This window comes from Trachemys scripta, chromosome 1, assembly GCF_013100865.1.
Source record: "Trachemys scripta elegans isolate TJP31775 chromosome 1, CAS_Tse_1.0, whole genome shotgun sequence".
In the NCBI taxonomy this organism is placed as follows: domain Eukaryota; kingdom Metazoa; phylum Chordata; order Testudines; family Emydidae; genus Trachemys; species Trachemys scripta.
Window position 1 is genome coordinate 70,788,912 of NC_048298.1, and position 17,945 is coordinate 70,806,856.

At 41.7% G+C, this 17,945-nt stretch overlaps 1 protein-coding gene across 1 annotated transcript in view; it reads left to right on the forward strand.

The window, feature by feature from the left end:
* The window catches only part of OTOGL (otogelin like), a 138,004-nt gene that overhangs the window by 63,653 nt on the left and 56,406 nt on the right, over positions 1 to 17,945 (forward strand). The window contains exons 28-33 of the mRNA XM_034763701.1: positions 302 to 421; positions 4,471 to 4,587; positions 7,386 to 7,542; positions 9,356 to 9,382; positions 14,416 to 14,583; positions 16,638 to 16,916. Coding sequence (XP_034619592.1) covers positions 302 to 421; positions 4,471 to 4,587; positions 7,386 to 7,542; positions 9,356 to 9,382; positions 14,416 to 14,583; positions 16,638 to 16,916 — 868 coding nt within the window. The remainder of the gene's footprint in view (positions 1 to 301; positions 422 to 4,470; positions 4,588 to 7,385; positions 7,543 to 9,355; positions 9,383 to 14,415; positions 14,584 to 16,637; positions 16,917 to 17,945) is intronic.

Consider the following 17,945-nt stretch of genomic DNA (forward strand, 5'->3'; position numbering starts at 1 on the left):
GTCAGAAAGTAAAGATGCATTCTGGGAAGCAGAAAATAGAATAACAAATGAAAATATAATTTTCTGCTTTTAAAACCTTTAGTTCGGAGGTCTAAATATAGTGGCACTTCAAATATCGTCAAGGTGTGGGTCAGGGTTATAATCACCCTGTAAACTTGATATTAAGGCAACATTAATTTAGTTTCTTCTCCCTTAAAACTATTTAAAAAGTAAAACCAAAAATGTTTGACCACTGTCAATAATCAAACTGTAATTACAAACCAATCAAAAGATGTTTAAAAATTTTCAATTTATGTTTTAGGGTAAATTAGCAGGTTTGTGTGGAAATTTTGATAAATATACTTCAAATGATCTGACTACATCAAACAACATGGAAGTGAGAAATGCTCAGGTTTTTGGAGAGAGCTGGGCAATAGGACAGGTAAGTAACATATCCATTCACCAACTTAGAAATAAACAGTATGGAAAGTTAATTACTGTATAAAAGAACATGTAAACATTTGGAGTGCTGACATTTTCCAAATTGCCAGTCAAATCAATGTATGGGAGGGACATTTGGATACTTACGGAAGAATCTTTGTCTATAAACTTTATATGTGGTATAAAGATACCCCTGTATCTCAGTAAGTAGATGATGTTAAGTTTAAATGAAAAACCAAACCAAATAGTTTTGGGGATGGTTTTTAGGAAACAAAATAATTGTTTTACAACAGAGTCCTGGTTCATGCTATAGTGATATCAATTTTAATATTAATATATTGGAAAAACTAGAATCTGCAAATTTCACATCTAGATCTGAACTTCCCCACAGTTTGGGAATCTGGTATTTTGGACTGGATCCAACTTTAAGAAAATGTCTTGTTATTTCTTCTCCCATGTTAGAGGCCTCTGTTGAAGCAAGCATGTTCTGATTGTCAGAACTGTCATCTGCAAATCTTAGAATTTGCCTGCATGCAAATGATAGCAAGACAGACTATTTCCACAGTGTTGGGCTAGACATCTTGACTCTCTGGGTGCTGTGCCCAGAATGGCCTATGAAATCAGATTCAGGTTCACTCAGTGATTTTAAAAATGTGGTTTATAAACAAAGATTAATCTAGCAGAGAAAATGAGATCAAATGATGGTTGCTGGTAAAAGGGGCTGGGGTACAGGGAGCATCAGTCACTGGTTCTCTACAAGTCTATTTGTTTGACTGAAATTTAATACATAACTGGCATTTAGAGTGACCAGATGTCCTGATATTTCGGTGTCGTGATCCGCTGGCAGCACTGTTGTTTCTTTTTGCTCACAAAGGGGCACCCCCCCTTTGTGTCCCGATATTTTCTTCCCCTCATCTGGTCACCCTACTGGCATTGCCTGGTATAGTTAGGAAAACCTTATTAAAAGGTCATCTCCCTGCTAAAGCAGAATTGTTCCTGAGAGTAATTTTCTAGTATTTTGTCCAGGCTAGTTTTAAAATTTTCAAGTGATGGAACTTCCATCATTATTTCACAGCCTAATATATCTCCCCAAAGGGAAATTTTCCCAAATTTTCCCTTTCTTAATTTTCTTCAATTACTACTTTGTTATAAACCTGTGTGTCACCAAAATAATTATTTTCCCTCCTTTGTGTTAATGCCCCCAAACATTATAGACCAGGGGTCGGCAACCTTTCAGAAGTGGTGTTCCGAGTCTTCATTTATTCACTTTAATTTAAGGTTTCGCGTGCTGGTAATACATGTTAACGTTTTTTAGAAGGTCTCTCTCTATAAGTCTATATATTATATAACTAAACTAGTGTTGTATTGTAAAATAAACAAGGTTTTCAAAATGTTTAAGAAGCTTCATTTAAAATTAAATTAAAATGTTGATCTTACGCTGCTGGCCCACTCAGTCCGTTGCTGGTCTGGGGTTCTGTTCACCTAGGCTGGCAGCGGGCTGAGTGGGGCCTGCGGCTGGGACCCCGGGTGGCAAGGATCCGGCAGCCAGAATCCCAGACCAGCAGCAAGCTGTGCGTGGCCGGGACCCCAGACCGGCAGTGGGCTGAGCAGCTCAGCCCACTGCCGCTCAGGGGTTCCATCCGCTGGCTTCTGCCAGCCGGGATCCCAGCTGCTGGACCCACTCAGCCCGCTGCCGGTCTGGGGTCCCGGCCCTGCCACATACAGTGAGTACCTACCTTCTCCCTGGTTCTGGCCCACTCTCTTCCTCTCTCTGCTCTGAGCCGAGGGTGGGAGTGCACTGAGCACAGGGCTGGGGGTGAAGGGTCTGGCCAGGAGCTAGAATGAGGGAGGGGGCTCAGGGTTGGGACAAGAGGTTTGGGTATGGGGCACTTACCTGGGCAGCTCCCATTTGGTCCGAGGGGTGCAGGTGGGAATGTGGTGTGTGTGTGTGTGTGTAGGAGCTCCCATTTGGTGCTCAGGGTGGGGGTGGGGATGTGGTGGGGTGCATAGGGTGTCGGGGGGCAGGGTATGTGGGGGGGTGGAAGAGTCAGGGCAGAGGGTTGGGGGCATGTGAGGAGGGTGCAGGTGTCAGGGAAGGGGGGCTGGGTATGTGGGGGGTTGCCAGAGTCAGGGCTGGGGTCGTGGGGGGGTTGTGAAGGAGTCCAGCAGAGGCTGGGTGTGTATGAGAGGGGTACGGGGCTGCGGAGCTCAGGGCAGAGGGCCCTGTGTGTGTGTGTGTGGGGGGGGGTCAGGGCAGAGGGCTGGGTGTATGTGGGGGGGGTCAGGGCTCAGGGCAGAGGACTGTGCTGTGTGTGGGAGGTCAGGGCAGGGAGTTGGGGTGTGTGTGCCCCTATTCCACCCCACTTCCCCAAGGCCCTGCCCCTGCTTCTTCTCTGCAGACCCCGGGACTCCCATGCCCCATCCAACCACCCCGCCTGGGATCCCACCCCCTATCCAACCCACCCTGCTCCCTGTCCCCTGACTGCTCTGACCCCTATCCACCCCCCCGCCCCTGACAGACCCCGGGACTCCCATGCCCCATCCAACCCCCCCTGTTCCCTGACTGCCCCCTCCAGAGACCCCCCGCCCCTAACCATCCCGCCCGGGATCCCACCCCTATCCAACCCACCCTGCTTTCTGTCCTCTGCCTGCCCCCACCCCTTATCCAACCCCCCCAGACCCCTTACCATGAGGTTCCTAGCAGCATGTTCTGCTCTGCGCAGAGCCAGACACGCTGCCCTGCCCCTCAGAGCGCTGCGCGCGTGGTGGCATGGCTCCAGGGGAGGGGAGAAGGCGAGGGCAGGGCCGGTGGCTTGCTGCACTCAGCCAGGCGCTCCGGCCCGGGAGTGCGGACCCCACGGCTTGCCGCGCCGGAAGAGTGGGGCCATTTGCCCACCCCTGCATCAGGGTGTGCCTAGGCACACCCTGTGCGCACGCCTATGCTTCTGCCCCCATGGGTAGGGGGGAGAGAGAAGAGTGGGCCGGGCTGGGCGGGATTTTTAATGGCATGATGCTCCAGCAGGCAGCAGAGTGCCATTAAAAATTGGCTCTTGTGCCGTCTATGGCACGCGTGCCATAGGTTGCCGACCCCTGTTATAGACTGATATCATGTCTTTGCTTAGCCAGCCAGTACATATTTTACTCTCTCTAATCTTTCCTCACAAGGAAACCACTCTAGTCTCCCTCATTATTCTTTCACTTTGTCAATATCTTTCTGGTAATGTGGTGGCCATAACTGTGCAGCTGCATCAGATCATCAGAAAAGAGATCATAACGTTCTGCTCCATGACGTGGTGCCTCTGTTTATCCAGCCCAGCTTGCTCTGGCTATTTTTGGAGCTGCATACTGTTGCAAAGTCATGTCTAATTTCCTGTCTGTGATCAGCACTAGGTCTCTGTCACCATTGCTGCTCCCCAGATTTTTCTTTCCCACCCTGGCGACACATGTTGGATGAATCTGCATTCAGCAACTTGAGTGCCCTTTTGTTAAACTTTCCTGCCCATTTGTTTTTCATTTTGAAGGAGGAGATTCAAAAAGGGAGTTGAGTATCTCCGTCATTTTTGAGTTATCTTGATGATCTTTGGCTCTGTTTTTTATGAGTTAATCTGTTCCTACTGCTGCTTCTTCATTTGAATATATAGGGCTAAATCATCCCTAGTGTGATGCCTTTTAAAGTCAATGGCAAAACACCAGGGATGGATTTGCCCCATGATGTTCTGTTTGTGATGTTACAATTGGTTGCTCTGGAAACGATTACACTGTGTCACAAATAAAAGAAAATGTTTTCATGTATGGAGCATGAAGCAGGAACATCTGAGTTCTTAAAAACAAAATGCAAAGGTTAATTTTCATGCAAATGTTTTCAATTATAAAACACGGGAACGGAGGGGGGCAAACGTATTTGCTGTTTAACACTGCTTTCTCTGCTCCCTGGCAATGGGAGTTTTGCTATATCCCAAAAGTAAGTCTCTTGTAAAACAAACAAAAAACAAGAACAAAAACATAGTTCATATAAATAGTTTAAACACATTTTGTGTTTTTTTTTTCAAGTGTAAAAGTCCAAATGAAACCATAAAGCCATGTGAGGTGCATCAGAGCAAGTTCCCCTATGCCAAAAGGGAATGCTCAATTTTGTACAGTGATGTTTTTGCCCCTTGTCGAAATGTGGTAAGTTTATACTTTATTAACTATTCAAAGATGAACATATTGATTCTGAATCTCTGGTAGCAAAATATTCAAGAGTCAGTAATTAATTCCTTGTTACAGTACAACTGAAAGCCATTGACTCAGCCCCCAGTGCTGCAAGGATTTCTGTGTGGGTGAACTCCTGTGCTTGTACAGAGCTCCTTGCAAGATTGGAGCCAAAGTCTGGATCATAAAGCTATAGAACAGTTGGTGGGATTTTCAGTATTATTAGATGTCATGAACATGACCCTCTTTCAGATAACGGAAAGTTTTGGGTTACCAGTTTGGAAAATCAAGTTTCTACTGTATTAGTGTATTTGTACATGATACGTACCTACAAATTTCTATGTTGTTAACTAAGTTTAAGACTATTCATATGCATCATGGGATTCTGAAAATTTGATAACCACAAGCATTAAATGCACATGATATGAGAAGTTGGAGACACATGTATAGCTTTTATCTCAGGTGGCTGTCTTCTGTCATTTGTCCTGCTCAATCTGCATATGAGGATGCTGGGGGAGAGAGTGAGAAGATTTGGACGTCAGAGCCATGATAACATAATTGACTGGCAACTAACCTTTTTATCAAATGTGTGGTATCTTGGCTTTGCTGGTACCTGGCTAATAGGGGCTTGGATTACAGCAACTTGTCTAAGGCTCAATACAGACAAGGTGGAGATGATGCAGATAGCTTGAGGAAAGTGTGACAAGGGAAGTCTCTGATCCCATTAATAAGGGTTTGCTGAGCCTTTATCAAATAGTTTGTAATTTGCATGTTTGTCTGGATTTCTGATTGTATCTGCCTATTCAGGTGCCTTCAGTTACCAAAAGGGCCTTTTTACAGCTAGTTCGTGCTGCTGCAGTTTACTGCTATTGGTAGCCAAACTAGATAGATTAAAGCTAGCTCGAGTATGTCTACACATGCAGGTATGCTGGAACAATTTGTCTAGCGAGGGTACTGAGATCCATTAAACCAAACTGTAAATCCTGTAAATGATGGACACCACTTCAAGCCAAAGGGGTGTGCCCCTAGTTCCAACACCTATGTACACATGCTGCAATTACCCCCCTTAATTGCAGTATAGGCATTGGTGCTTGCCACAGTTGTTCTTTATGACTTCTAGACATAACGAATGGTATCTCCAGATGGCCTATCAGAAACTGAATCTCTTGACTTTCAGGGCATGGTGTAAGGACTACCAATTTGGTCAGAAATTTGCCTGATGGAGCAGTTACAGTGTTATACATAGTTAAACTATGGAGTGAGTAGATTTACTCATATTGACATTAGCCAATATTTTAGGAATTTTTTGAGCATCAGCCTGTGATGAATATATTCTCAAAATATAAAATAGAAATGAAATCCTCAGAAGGTAAACTTTTTTCTCTAAAAACAAACAAAAACTTAAGAATTCTGTTTTTTGTTGTGCACTCACTTTTCTCTATTTTACCAGTATTTGGGATCATTTTCAAACAATGGCACTTAAATTGCATTGGCAAAATTATGTTCACGAGAATTCACCTCACGTGCAAAACATGAAGTTGCATATCCAATTGTGTATTTGCATATGTACACATACCTTTGGTGTGCAACACATTTTGCAGGTGCAAGTACATTCCAGGTGTATATACCACTTAGACCTCATTGTTTGAAAATTTGGCTCATGGTGTCTCATAGTTTTCAGTAAAGCAGCCATTCTGAGTTATTGATTGTGATACAATTTCTGTAGACCTAAAATGTGTTACCAATGATTGATTTAAAACTACTAAACAAAGCTCCTCATTGTTTAATATTTCCAGCTTTTAGAATTGCAGTAAGAATTTTTATGATTATTTAAGGTTGCCTCAGCCTGACAAAGGGTTATTTTATAATTCAAGTTGCAAAAATAATGCAGTAGTTTCTTTCTTTTTAAGTTTTAGAGTTCTGAACGGCATGGGGAAGCAAATGGATGTGTGGGCTAATGCAAATCTGGGGAGATATAAGACAAATGAGAGAGAAAATCTTGAAAACACAGAAATATTTTATTTTTGTTTAAATGACAACAGCTCCAGAAATGCAGTCACTTTTTCTCAGACATTCTATTTCTTGCCAGAGAACTACACTGATTTTATTTTTAAAGTAAAGTAAATCGATTTGTAAAATTGCTCATCAAGCTCTTCCTTTCATGTTGTTAATGTAAAACTACAGATCTTACACTAGATGGCAGTATTTACCTTATAAGAATAGAAAATCATGAACTTTGGCTAAATGTTGTAACCATTGTAAATGTTCATAATCACTAAATAGCAAGAGTGTTGGCAGGCGTACCCCATGAACTTTATGATATACACTTTTGGTTTTCTAGACAAGCAACATTGTTTGGGCAACTTGAAAGTTGTTCAGTGTTCTTCATCAAGACTTGAACACACTATTGGGGGCCTGCAGCTGTACAGTACTGCTATTGTTGGGAAGCACACTGTGTGCAACGGCAGACCTCCCTATGAAGACAATGACGTTACTGTGTGTACGTGATTGTGCACAGGGGGTGGGGGGATGCTACTGCAAGATCAGTCAGTGCTAGCCTGTGCGGACAAATCTAGTTATACCTATGTTAAAAGATAAAGTAATTTACCCAGGCATTAGAAAATGTTCAGATTTCTATGACAGACTTTGAGGGTTGAATTCTGCTGTCTTTCTAAACACAGAATTCAATTTGAAATTGGTGGGAGTTTTGGTGCAAAGTGATGGCAAGGTGGGGCCCACATGTTCAATTGCTTTTTTTCCCCTTCACTTTTCAGATTGATGTGACTTCATTTGTCAAAAATTGCCATACAGACACATGTAATTGTAATCTTGGTGGGGACTGTGAGTGTTTGTGTACAAGCATTGCAGCTTATGCTTACAAATGCTGTCAGCAGGGTGCAGCAATTCATTGGAGATCTCCCTCTGTCTGTCGTAAGTACATGATTGATCATGTCCCCAGAAACCACAATAAAGAAACACCGGATTATCTGACCTTTTAATGATTGATTTCTGTTGACACATAAGGAAAAAGAAAAGATAAAAGTTCTCATTGACAATACAAATGATCTGAAGTGGGATAGGAGAAGCTATAATATATATTTACTTCTGCTCTAAATTTTTCATGCAGTCCATGCATTAACAAGTTAGTCATTTAGAACTGGATTTACATCCCTCTATAAGGAAACGGGCTATGATCACAATATTTTTGTATAGGTCCATCAATGGCTATTAGCCAGGATGGACAGGGATGTGTTCCTAGCCTCTGTTTGCCAGGTGCTGGGAATAGGTGACAGGCAGGGCCGGATAAACTTTCCTGTGGGCCCGGGGCTATTAGATTTTGTGAGGCCCCCATATACAAGTCTTTTTTCTAATTTAAAACAAAATGATCACAATTATGGCATCAAGGCTATTAATACTATACTAAACTTGCCTTTTAATTAACATAAAGCCATTTTGTGGTTACATTTCAGTTTTAAAACTGTAGACTATAGTTAAGTTAATTCAAAATAGCCTATTTCTTACCTTAGAACAGCTGTTACATTGGTTTCTTTTTGGGAGGGAGTTTGGGTGCAGGAGGGGGCTCCAGGCTGGGGCAGAGTGTTGGGGTGCAGGAGAGGGTGAGGGGTGTGGGCTCTGGGAGGGAGTTTGGTGCAGGAGGGGATTCTGACCTGGGGCGGGGGGTTGGGGTGCAGGAGGGGATGCGAGGTGCAGGCTCTGGCCAGGAGGCGCTTACCACAGGCGGTTCCTGGCTGAATGTGCAGTAGGGCTCAGGCAGGTTGCCTGCCTGCATGCCGCGGCCCACGCCACTCCCAGAAGCGTCCGGCTGCTGGCACGTCTCTCACGTGTCTCCGTGCGCTGCCCCCACCCGCAGGTTCTGCCCCCACAGCTCCCATTGGCTGGGAACCAGCCAAAGGGAGCTGCGGGAACAGTGCTGGGGGCGGGGGCAGGGTGCGGAGACACATGAGAGATGTGCCAGAGCCGGCTGCTTCTGGGAGCGGTGTGGGGCCACGACATGCAGGCAGCCTGCCTGAGCCTTGCTGCGCCGCTGGACTTGTAGTGGCCTGGAGATTGCGATCGACTTCGCAGAGGCTCCAGGATCAACCAGTGATCTTGATCGACTGGTTGGTGATCACTGAATTGTATATAATTATGGATTTATTTTTGCGGGGCCCCCCGTAGCCCAAGGCCCTGGGCTGTAGCCCCTAAAGCCCCTGCATTAATCCAGCCCTGGCGACAGGGGATGGATCACTTGGTGATTACCTGTTCTGTTCATTCCCTCTGGGACACCTGGTATTGGCCACTGTCGGAAGACAGGATACTGGGCTAAATGGATCTTTGGTCTGACCCAGTATGGCTGTTCTTATGTATACCTTTGTCCTTAAAGTAGCCTCCATATTAGAGTATGCTACTTTCAAACTCTCGTTGTGAGTTTGCCATCAGATATGACATATTTTACATCTAACTTCACTATGAAAAAAGTGTTCTTCAATGGATGATTCAGTAATGGATATTTGGTGCTTTAAAACAGCAGTGTCGACACTTCCAGTTGAACACAGATGTGTGTCTAGTAATGATATCCTATGGAAATAGATCCACTAATTGAAACACATTAAGGAAAACAAAACTTTCTTAGATCAAAGTGAATTACCATGCTGTGACCTTGATTTACGGTGACTCAGGGTTGTTAACAGATATGAATTTTATTGATGGCGTTTAATGATGTATCTATTTTGTTCTCTTTCAGCTTATAATTGTGAATATTACAACCAAGGTACGTAGTATTTATGTAAAGAAAAATATTTCTCTATTGGATGCATCCTCATCTCTCAAAATTGCTTTATGAGCATTTTTATCATTATAATCCACACTGTTTCTTGCCATACCATATGACCCTCTATATGCTAGAAGGAACCATATTTTGAAACAATAGTTTAAATATGGTTACCCTCTCAGTTAGTTTTGTGCAGGATTTAGCTGCTGCTATGGCCAAGGCTTGGGCATGATTTTTGAAAACAAATTTTAAAAATGTTTTTCAAACTTTGCTTTCTCTAGTATAGCCAAGATCTATATGTATGTAGGAGGCCAAATCCTTCCCAAGTCAGTATGGCCTGATATTTCTCTGGTTAGTGGAAGTTAATGGTTTTTCAATATTTCTGTTCCATGAACGTGTAAGATGTCTTGAACTATGCACCAGCAGCTCAGCTAGTTAGCAAACTGACACCTGCGGGACTTCCAAGGGTACTGAGACAATGGTTACATGGATACAGGCCTCACAGTGATTAGCTAAAACACTTGTGTCTGTCATCTGGGATGTAACTTGAGACATCCTGCTGTAAAAACACAGCCCTCTACCATAGCAAAGAAAAATCTCTGTTAACTGTAGTGGTCCTAGAGGTTGTCTCGTTTCTGGGCCTCTAGGCCCTGCAGTTGGATTGCATAGTAACAAAGTCTTGAGTACATTAGACATTCTCAACCATTAGAAGGCAGCAGTGACATATGTTAGCCAGAAATATTGCATGTCCTTTTCAATATTTGCCCTTCCATGCTAATATCATGATGTAATTGTACTAGGGTGACCAGATAGCAAGTGTGAAAAATCAGGACGGTGGTGGGGGGGTAATAGGTGCCTATGTAAGAAAAAGCTCCAAAAATCGGGACTGTCCCTATAAAATCGGGACATCTGGTCCCCTAAATTGTACTGCTCTCTTGTAATCTGATCCCTTATTCCGAGGCAGGCTTTTTCCCTGTCTCACCAGCCTGGACTAGAGGCAGACTGTAACATTTCATTGGAAACAAGCATCTGTGTATGTGTGTGCATGCGCCTTTGCCTTGTGTACTTGCCATGGTCTTTTAATCAGAAAAGTGTGGGTCAGGCTGAGTTCAAAGTAGCTTTGGCCTATATAATATTTGCAAGGGCTCACACAGCTTTATAGATGAACCTAAAAATCTTCCCCTCCTCTGCACCTTACTCCATTACGAAAGATATCTAACAATATTTTTTCTCTACATGTCCCATCTATTTCATGGGACTTCTCTCATATGAAAGCCATGAAAGCTTTTTTGACAAGCATATAAGTTAGTCTCTAAGGTGCCACAAGGACGCCTCATTGTTTTTGCATACTATTCAAGGGATTCAAACTACTGACACATTAGTGTACAAGCTGTGTGTTTGATGTTGTTATATATACTTATTACCATTTTAACCTTCACCGCAGTGAACTGCCTTTGTAGACAGTGAAATTATAATTGTGTTTCTTACAAAATGAATAGTATCACTATATATTGCATCTCTAATGTTACTGTATTAAAATGAATCTAAAAAGTTAATTGATTCAGTGTGAATTATAGCAAAACTGGAGATCTGAGCTTGTTATAGGCTTTCTGAATAGTTCTCACTCTTAGTAATTATTTCCTCATTATAAAAGTTTTTGTACATGGGTGCATCCAGACAGGAATTGCTCTGACTCATTGAGAGGTTCTACTAAATCCCCTGCTTGCACTATGTTAGCTTGGTTTATGTCCTGTTTATTTTATTGCTAGTGTTTCTGCTGGGTGATATTCTGTGATCTACGTGATGCTGGATGATAATATTGTTCCCTTCTGGTTTACAAATCTAATAGCCCTGATCCTGCAAGTTGCAATGCGTAGGTGGACTGCTGCACCCATGCAGAGCCATGTTAACATCAGTGGGGCTCTGTTAGTGCATTGTAAAATGCAAGATTGGGGCTTATCAGTTTACTTCATATTAATATTAATAGGATAACAGATATTTTCTGTGAAAATATCATAGTCTTGGTACTTTCAAGAATGGCTCCTTAAAATGACAGAAATATTCATAACAAACTTCACCTTCATGACTTCATTTCTTAGAACTGCATGGCATGCTTCTTGGATCCTGGAACCAAGACATTACACAAACATTGAAATCTTGGCTAGATCCAGTGGTAGCATTGCATAATGGTGTGTCATTACCCAGAATACCATCTGGACTGTAGAACAGCTGTGTCACCTCAACTCTCCAACTGGGGATGCCTTTTACACTGCTTCACTGTGAGAGCAACCACTCTTGGTCTGCTCACACACAGCCTCCAGCATGTAAATTACTCCCAGTTATACTGTATGAGTGCTATAACCAGCCTCTCTGCAGAGCAACACCAGCAAATTCCCAGTTCCGGATTTCCCCACCGAAATGTGCGTCTTGTACTTCCCAGCCCTCTCTTGGACAACACAAGCTCATATGAAGTCCGTCATTTTATTACTAGAAAATGATATGCACAAATCCTGTTATCTCCAATGGAGTTTCCCAAACACACTGGTCTAGGTAAAATAATAAAACAAGTTTATTCACTACACAAAGATAGATTTTCAGTGTTTAGAGGTAATGAAACATAAAAGTCAGAATTGGTTACAAGAAAACAAAAGTAAACGCACAGTGACTCACTGAGGGGAGTGGGCAGCTCACGCCTGTTTTGGCAGCAGGACCCAGCTGGGGTCCATCCCCCTGGCAGCTTCTCTGGTTTGACATGCAACTGCCACTCCCCACACAGAGCCCATCCATCGCCTGTGTCAGAACCTTCTTCTTACCTGACCAGGGGAAAGGGATATGCAGTAGGGAAGGGGGTTAGTGGGAGTTGTAGTGCCTCCTTAGCAGATCCATCACACTAGATTATGGCTAGAGCCCTTGTGTTCTTCACAAACATGAAATAACACAAAAATAAAATGAAAAATAATATATAAAACAAGAACACTCACCTGGCAGCAGCTGCTCCTATCCCATGGGTAGGGCCCTACCAAATTCACAGCTGTGAAAAATGCATCACGGATCGTGATATCTGGTCTTTTGTGTACTTTTACCCTATACTATAAGGTAAAAGTATACAAAATACACAGCTTTTCTCAAACTGGGGGTCTCAACCCAAAAGGGGATCACAAGGCTATTGTAGGAGGGTCATAATATTGCCACCCTTTCTTTTGTGTTGCTGCCAGCAGCACTTCTTTCAGAGCTGGGCACCTGGCTAGCAGCCACTGCTCTCTGGCCACCCAGCTCCGAAGGCAGTGCAGAAGTAAGGCTTGCAATACCATGACCCTTTTTGGGTCAGGACCTCCAGTTTGAGAAAGTCTGGGGGTCTTAAGGGCTTTACATGTTTATATTTTGCCATTTTAAAATACATATTCATGGTTGTTACAACACCATGAAATTTAAGATTTAAATATCTGAAACCATGAAATTCAAGATTTAAAAAAATGCTATGACCGTGAAATTTACAAAAATGGACCGTGAATTTGGTAGGGCCCTACCCATGGGGATGGGCCTGGCTCCTTGCTTCTGCAAACTGATGCACACAATCTCAGAACAGCTCAGGTTTGGCCTGGCTGCCCTTCCCTTCTGATGGAGGAAGGTGCACAGGCAGGCCAAGTTTGAGTGAGTGATGCTGTGACCTGTTACTACTTTTTGGCCGGAGTGGCTAGCCAAAAATTCAGGGTCTTGCAGGCTTTTCCAGTTATGAGGAGAAATTGATGATGCAGTCTGGTACCTTTGAGGCAATCTTGTTTGTTTGCAAAAAATGTAGAAAGTCCTGTTTCCCTGAACACAGGAGGAACCAAAACAAAAGATCATTTCTTTCCTCACAGCCCAAACTTGCTAGCCAGCACCAAAACCAGATGCCATCTTTGTAGACTTCTCTCAGTGTCATACACCAGACTTGTCCAGGCTGTGTCTGGTTTACTTCCTTTTATCTCTCTGTTTTTTATCTGGTCTCTTTTCGAGTCAGTTCCTGTGTGGAGGGTGGTGATTATGCCCAGCAGCGTCAATTACATTTTGTGTAACCCACAGCAATAGTAAGAAGTGAAACCTTGTAAAAAAAATTATATATATTTGTGAATCTTTCCACCAGAGCAACATCAGGGTCAAATGTTTGCCTCATCAATGTTCTTGTAGTTGACAGCTGTAGGTCAACAACTTGGAACTTCATGTCTACTTCCCTCTGGCCTTACTGGATAGATGCAGAGATCAAATTCAATGCCCATTGGGGAATAGTGGTATTACAATTCTTTCAATATTTTATTCCATATTTCATCATCTGTGTGTAAATATGACACCTTCAGTTTACCACCAGGAGTGGGTAGAGGAGGAAATATGTAGAGGAGGAAATTTCATGAAGAACAAACCTGGGTTACTTATTAGTGAGGATAGTTATCGAATATATCCATACTTGTCTTTCTTGCATCTCACTTGTTTAGAGTGTTTGTATTCTGGACAGGAAGTGAACTGGGGCGAGGGAATGTTGTACCTCTTGCATAAGGTATGTCTACACTGCAGCTGGGAACATGCTTCCAAGATCAGGTAGACAGACACATGCTAGCTCTGCTGAAAACAGTGGTGTTGCTGAGGGTAGCACATAGCACAGGCTAGCTGTCTGAGTACAAACCCATCCAGTCCCCAGGTACATACATGGCCAGCTAGCTCAAGCTGCCACTTGTGCTACGCCCAACTATGCTGCTATTTTTAGCGTGCAAACTATATTTACTTGACCTGTGAATGTAGCTGCAATGTAGACATGCTGGTCTTAGATGCTGTCTTAGCCCGACATTACATTGAGGTACATGGTCCCATTCTAAGTGAACTGCTTTTAATGCTTCCTGGGTTTTCTTATCTTTTGTGAACAATTCCAAGTGTGGGAAAATAATTGATGGCAATATATGCCACCAATCATTGGTGGTAAGTAACTGAGGTTTTGCTTTTTTATATAAGTAATCAATAGATTTTTCCATTTGATTTTGTTTGTTCGGTGTTTGTTTCACTAGGCCTTGGAGAAGGACCATATATTTTGGCAAGTTATGGACAGAATGATACTGTTATAGGAGCTAACATTACCAGCAGAAAGCTATTTCCTTTGCCTAGAATCAGTACATATGAAAATGTGGGATTTAGTTTTATGATAACTCCCGGCCTTTTCAAAGATAAAGACTTATGTAAGTATACTCAATATTACAGTAATGACAAAGACTAGTTTAGAACTATATATATGTATCAGTTACTCTGTTACTTATTTCTAAGTTTATTAGTTGTCTAAAGTATGCTACAATGATTTTTTTTTTCAGTTTGTCCTTCATGGAATGGAATAGCCAGTTGGAAAACTGATTTTTCCTTACAGTTTCAAGAAGAAATATAGTGCATTTAAAATACACTCTTGGAAAAATTAACTTAAGACTTTAATGCTAAATTTCGCAAGAATATGTTTTAGAAATGCAGCAAGGTCCAAATGACAGTTTTTGTAAGGGAAATTTAAGTATCTTGTGCAACTAGAAATAGAAATGGTTTGCATGGGTAAATAAGAAATATGAGATATTAAAAATGTTTACCAAAAGTGTTTGTGTCCCCAGTAATAAACCAACCACCTATGCTACGCTTATTAATATATATATCTTCTTCCTATTTCTGTTTGTTCACACTGGGAGAGATTAGCATACCAGATACTCTCACAGACAACAGATTCCAAACACAGAGGATGTTCCCCTGGGCAAACCCTTAGTTACACACACACACACACACACACACACACACACACACACACACACACANCACACACACACACACACACACACACACACACACACACACACACACACACACACACACACTACCCAAAATACCCAATTTGACTATTCCTCTAATTGCACAAGACAGGTTACAAAGAAATAAACATAAACCTATTTATTTCCTTCACTAATACTCACTACTTAATAGGAGGCTGAATTCTGGAGCTTTCCCACTCCTGTCCAAACTGAAACTTAACAGACAAAGGGAACTTTCCTCCTTCCCTTTGAACCATCTGGTCCCCCCATTGGTTCCTCTGGTCAGGTGTCAGCTAGGCTAGGTGAACTTCTTAACCCTTTACAGGAAAAAGAGACATTAACCCTTAACTATATGTTTGACAATATTTAAGAGAAATTGAGATATATTGGCAAGGAAGAAAATAAGCTTTTTGGATGACATTTGAAAATAAATGGAAAGGTGATGAAGTAGAAGGATGAATGAAGTCTAATGAAATTCTCCAGCAGATATAATATAGTACAGGTAAAATGGTGAGGTGACTGAAAGCTGAATTAAATCCATGTAATATATGGACATTTTTCAAATTACTGTTAGCGATGAGATAATATTTGGATGAAGTATGGAAGCTGCATATTTTTACCCATGTTATTTGAACCAAGTCTTTTTTGAGCTTCTCAAATGTTCAGAGAAGTGATTTCTTCACTTTTGATCTGTCCAGGACCAGAACAAGAAGTGATTAAATACAACTTTCCTGATGGCACTTCTGGCTGTGACTGGATGTCTCAGGAGAGAAGACTGTTCTCACAAAATGTGTACCCTGATTTTGCAGCCAAAAGAAGTTTGGACAAACTATGCTTACATAACTAGAGCTGGTGGGAAATTTTCTGGTAAAACTAAGAAAATGCCAATTCGGTAGAGTGAAGGGTTTAGCTGAATATAGCACAGATTTGATGAAACTTGTGTCAAAACGCAGCAGAGCACTGGGACTGTCTGTCTCTCTGCCTCTCCCTAGCTCCAGGGATGGGCAGCACCTCTCAGGCTCCCAGACTTGGTAGCTCGGTGGAGGGAGGCAGAGTGACCGGGCTCTCAGACTTTCTGGCAGCTGGCTAGAAGGCTCTTGTCCTGGAAGGCAGAAAAATCCTGTTTAGGTTTTTCCAAAATAAAATTTTTCTTGAAATCCCATTTTGTGAAAACTTGCATGTTTTTTAATGTCTCATCTCACTTTGGGACAACACTTTTTCTCAAAAAGGAATTTCACTTTTTTAGTCAGCTCTATATGTAGCTGAATTTTCAGATTTTTATCTGAAGTGAATTATGGGTCAGCATTGCTATTTTCTACAGAAAAATGGGAGAATTTTTGTGAAGAGCACTAGTTTTGACATAAACTACTCAATAGCTAATGTAGTCCATAGCCTCTGGTTCTCTGGTGTGATAGCCTACTCCTGATTGCTTTGTATTTTGTTTGTGACAGCTCTGTCTCTTGTTTCCCTTGAGTCTGCTGAAAGACCAAACTATTTCCTGTATGTCCATGACAATGAAACTGTTACTTTGGAACAGTGGGCAGCAAGTTCTTCATTTCGTAGAAGAGCTACATTTTTCCACCACCAAGGCCTCTGGATTCCAGATTATAGCGCGTTTGAACTTCACAACAAGAAAGGCTTTTTCATTATATTGACAGCTTCTGGCATTAAAGTGTCAAAGTATGATGATTCAGAAGAATTCAAACGTACAAGTAGCTTTAGCATTGAAGGTAAGTTGTACACGATCCCAAAGAATACTGTACAATTCTGTTCTAGTTGTCTTAAGAGGGGTACACATGAGTGCATCATCTTCATCAATAGTAGCAAATATTTGTACTGATTTCCCCTATTTGTTTTTGTGTTTATTCCCCTCTGTGTCCAGATGTTATTGATTTCCTATTTTTGAGGTCATGAATATTGCCTTGACAGCATAACTCAGTCAAATTTGTAATTATTTTTATAGGGCTGTTGATTAATCACAGTTAACTCATGTGATTAACTCAAAAAAATTAATCACGATTAAAAAAATTAATCACAATTAATCCCACTGTTAAATAATAGAATCCCATTTGAAATGTATTAAATATTTGTGGATGTTTTTCAAATATATTGACTTCAGTTATAACACAGAATACAAAGTGTTTAGTGCTCACTTTATATTTTTTTTTATTACAAATATTTGCACTGTAAAATGATAAACAAAAGAAATAGTATTTTTCAGTTCACCTTGTACAAGTACTGTAGTGCAATCTCTTTATCGTGAAAGTGCAATTTACAAATGTAGATTTTTTTGTTACATAAGTGCACTCAAAAACAAAACAATGTAAAACTTTAGAGCCTACAAGTCCACTCAGTCCCACTTCTTGTTCAGCCAACCGCTAAGACAAACAAGTTTGTTTACATTTACAGCAGATAACACTGCCCACTTCTTATTTACTGATAGGTAAGGTCCCATGGGAATCAAGACTGAGGGGAAAAATGACTGAGGAGTGTTGGCAGTTTTTCAAAGGGACACTATTAAGGGCTCAAAAGCAAGCTATTCCTCTAGGTAGGAAAGATAGAAAGTGTGGCAAAAGACCACCTTGGCTTAACCACGAGATCTTGCATGATCTAAAAAATAAAAAGGAGTCATATAAAAAATGGAAACCAGGACAGATTACAAAGAATGAATATAGGCAAACAACACAGGAATGCAGGGGCAAGATTAGAAAGACAAAGGCACAAAATGAGCTCAAACTAGCTACAGGAATAAAGGGAAA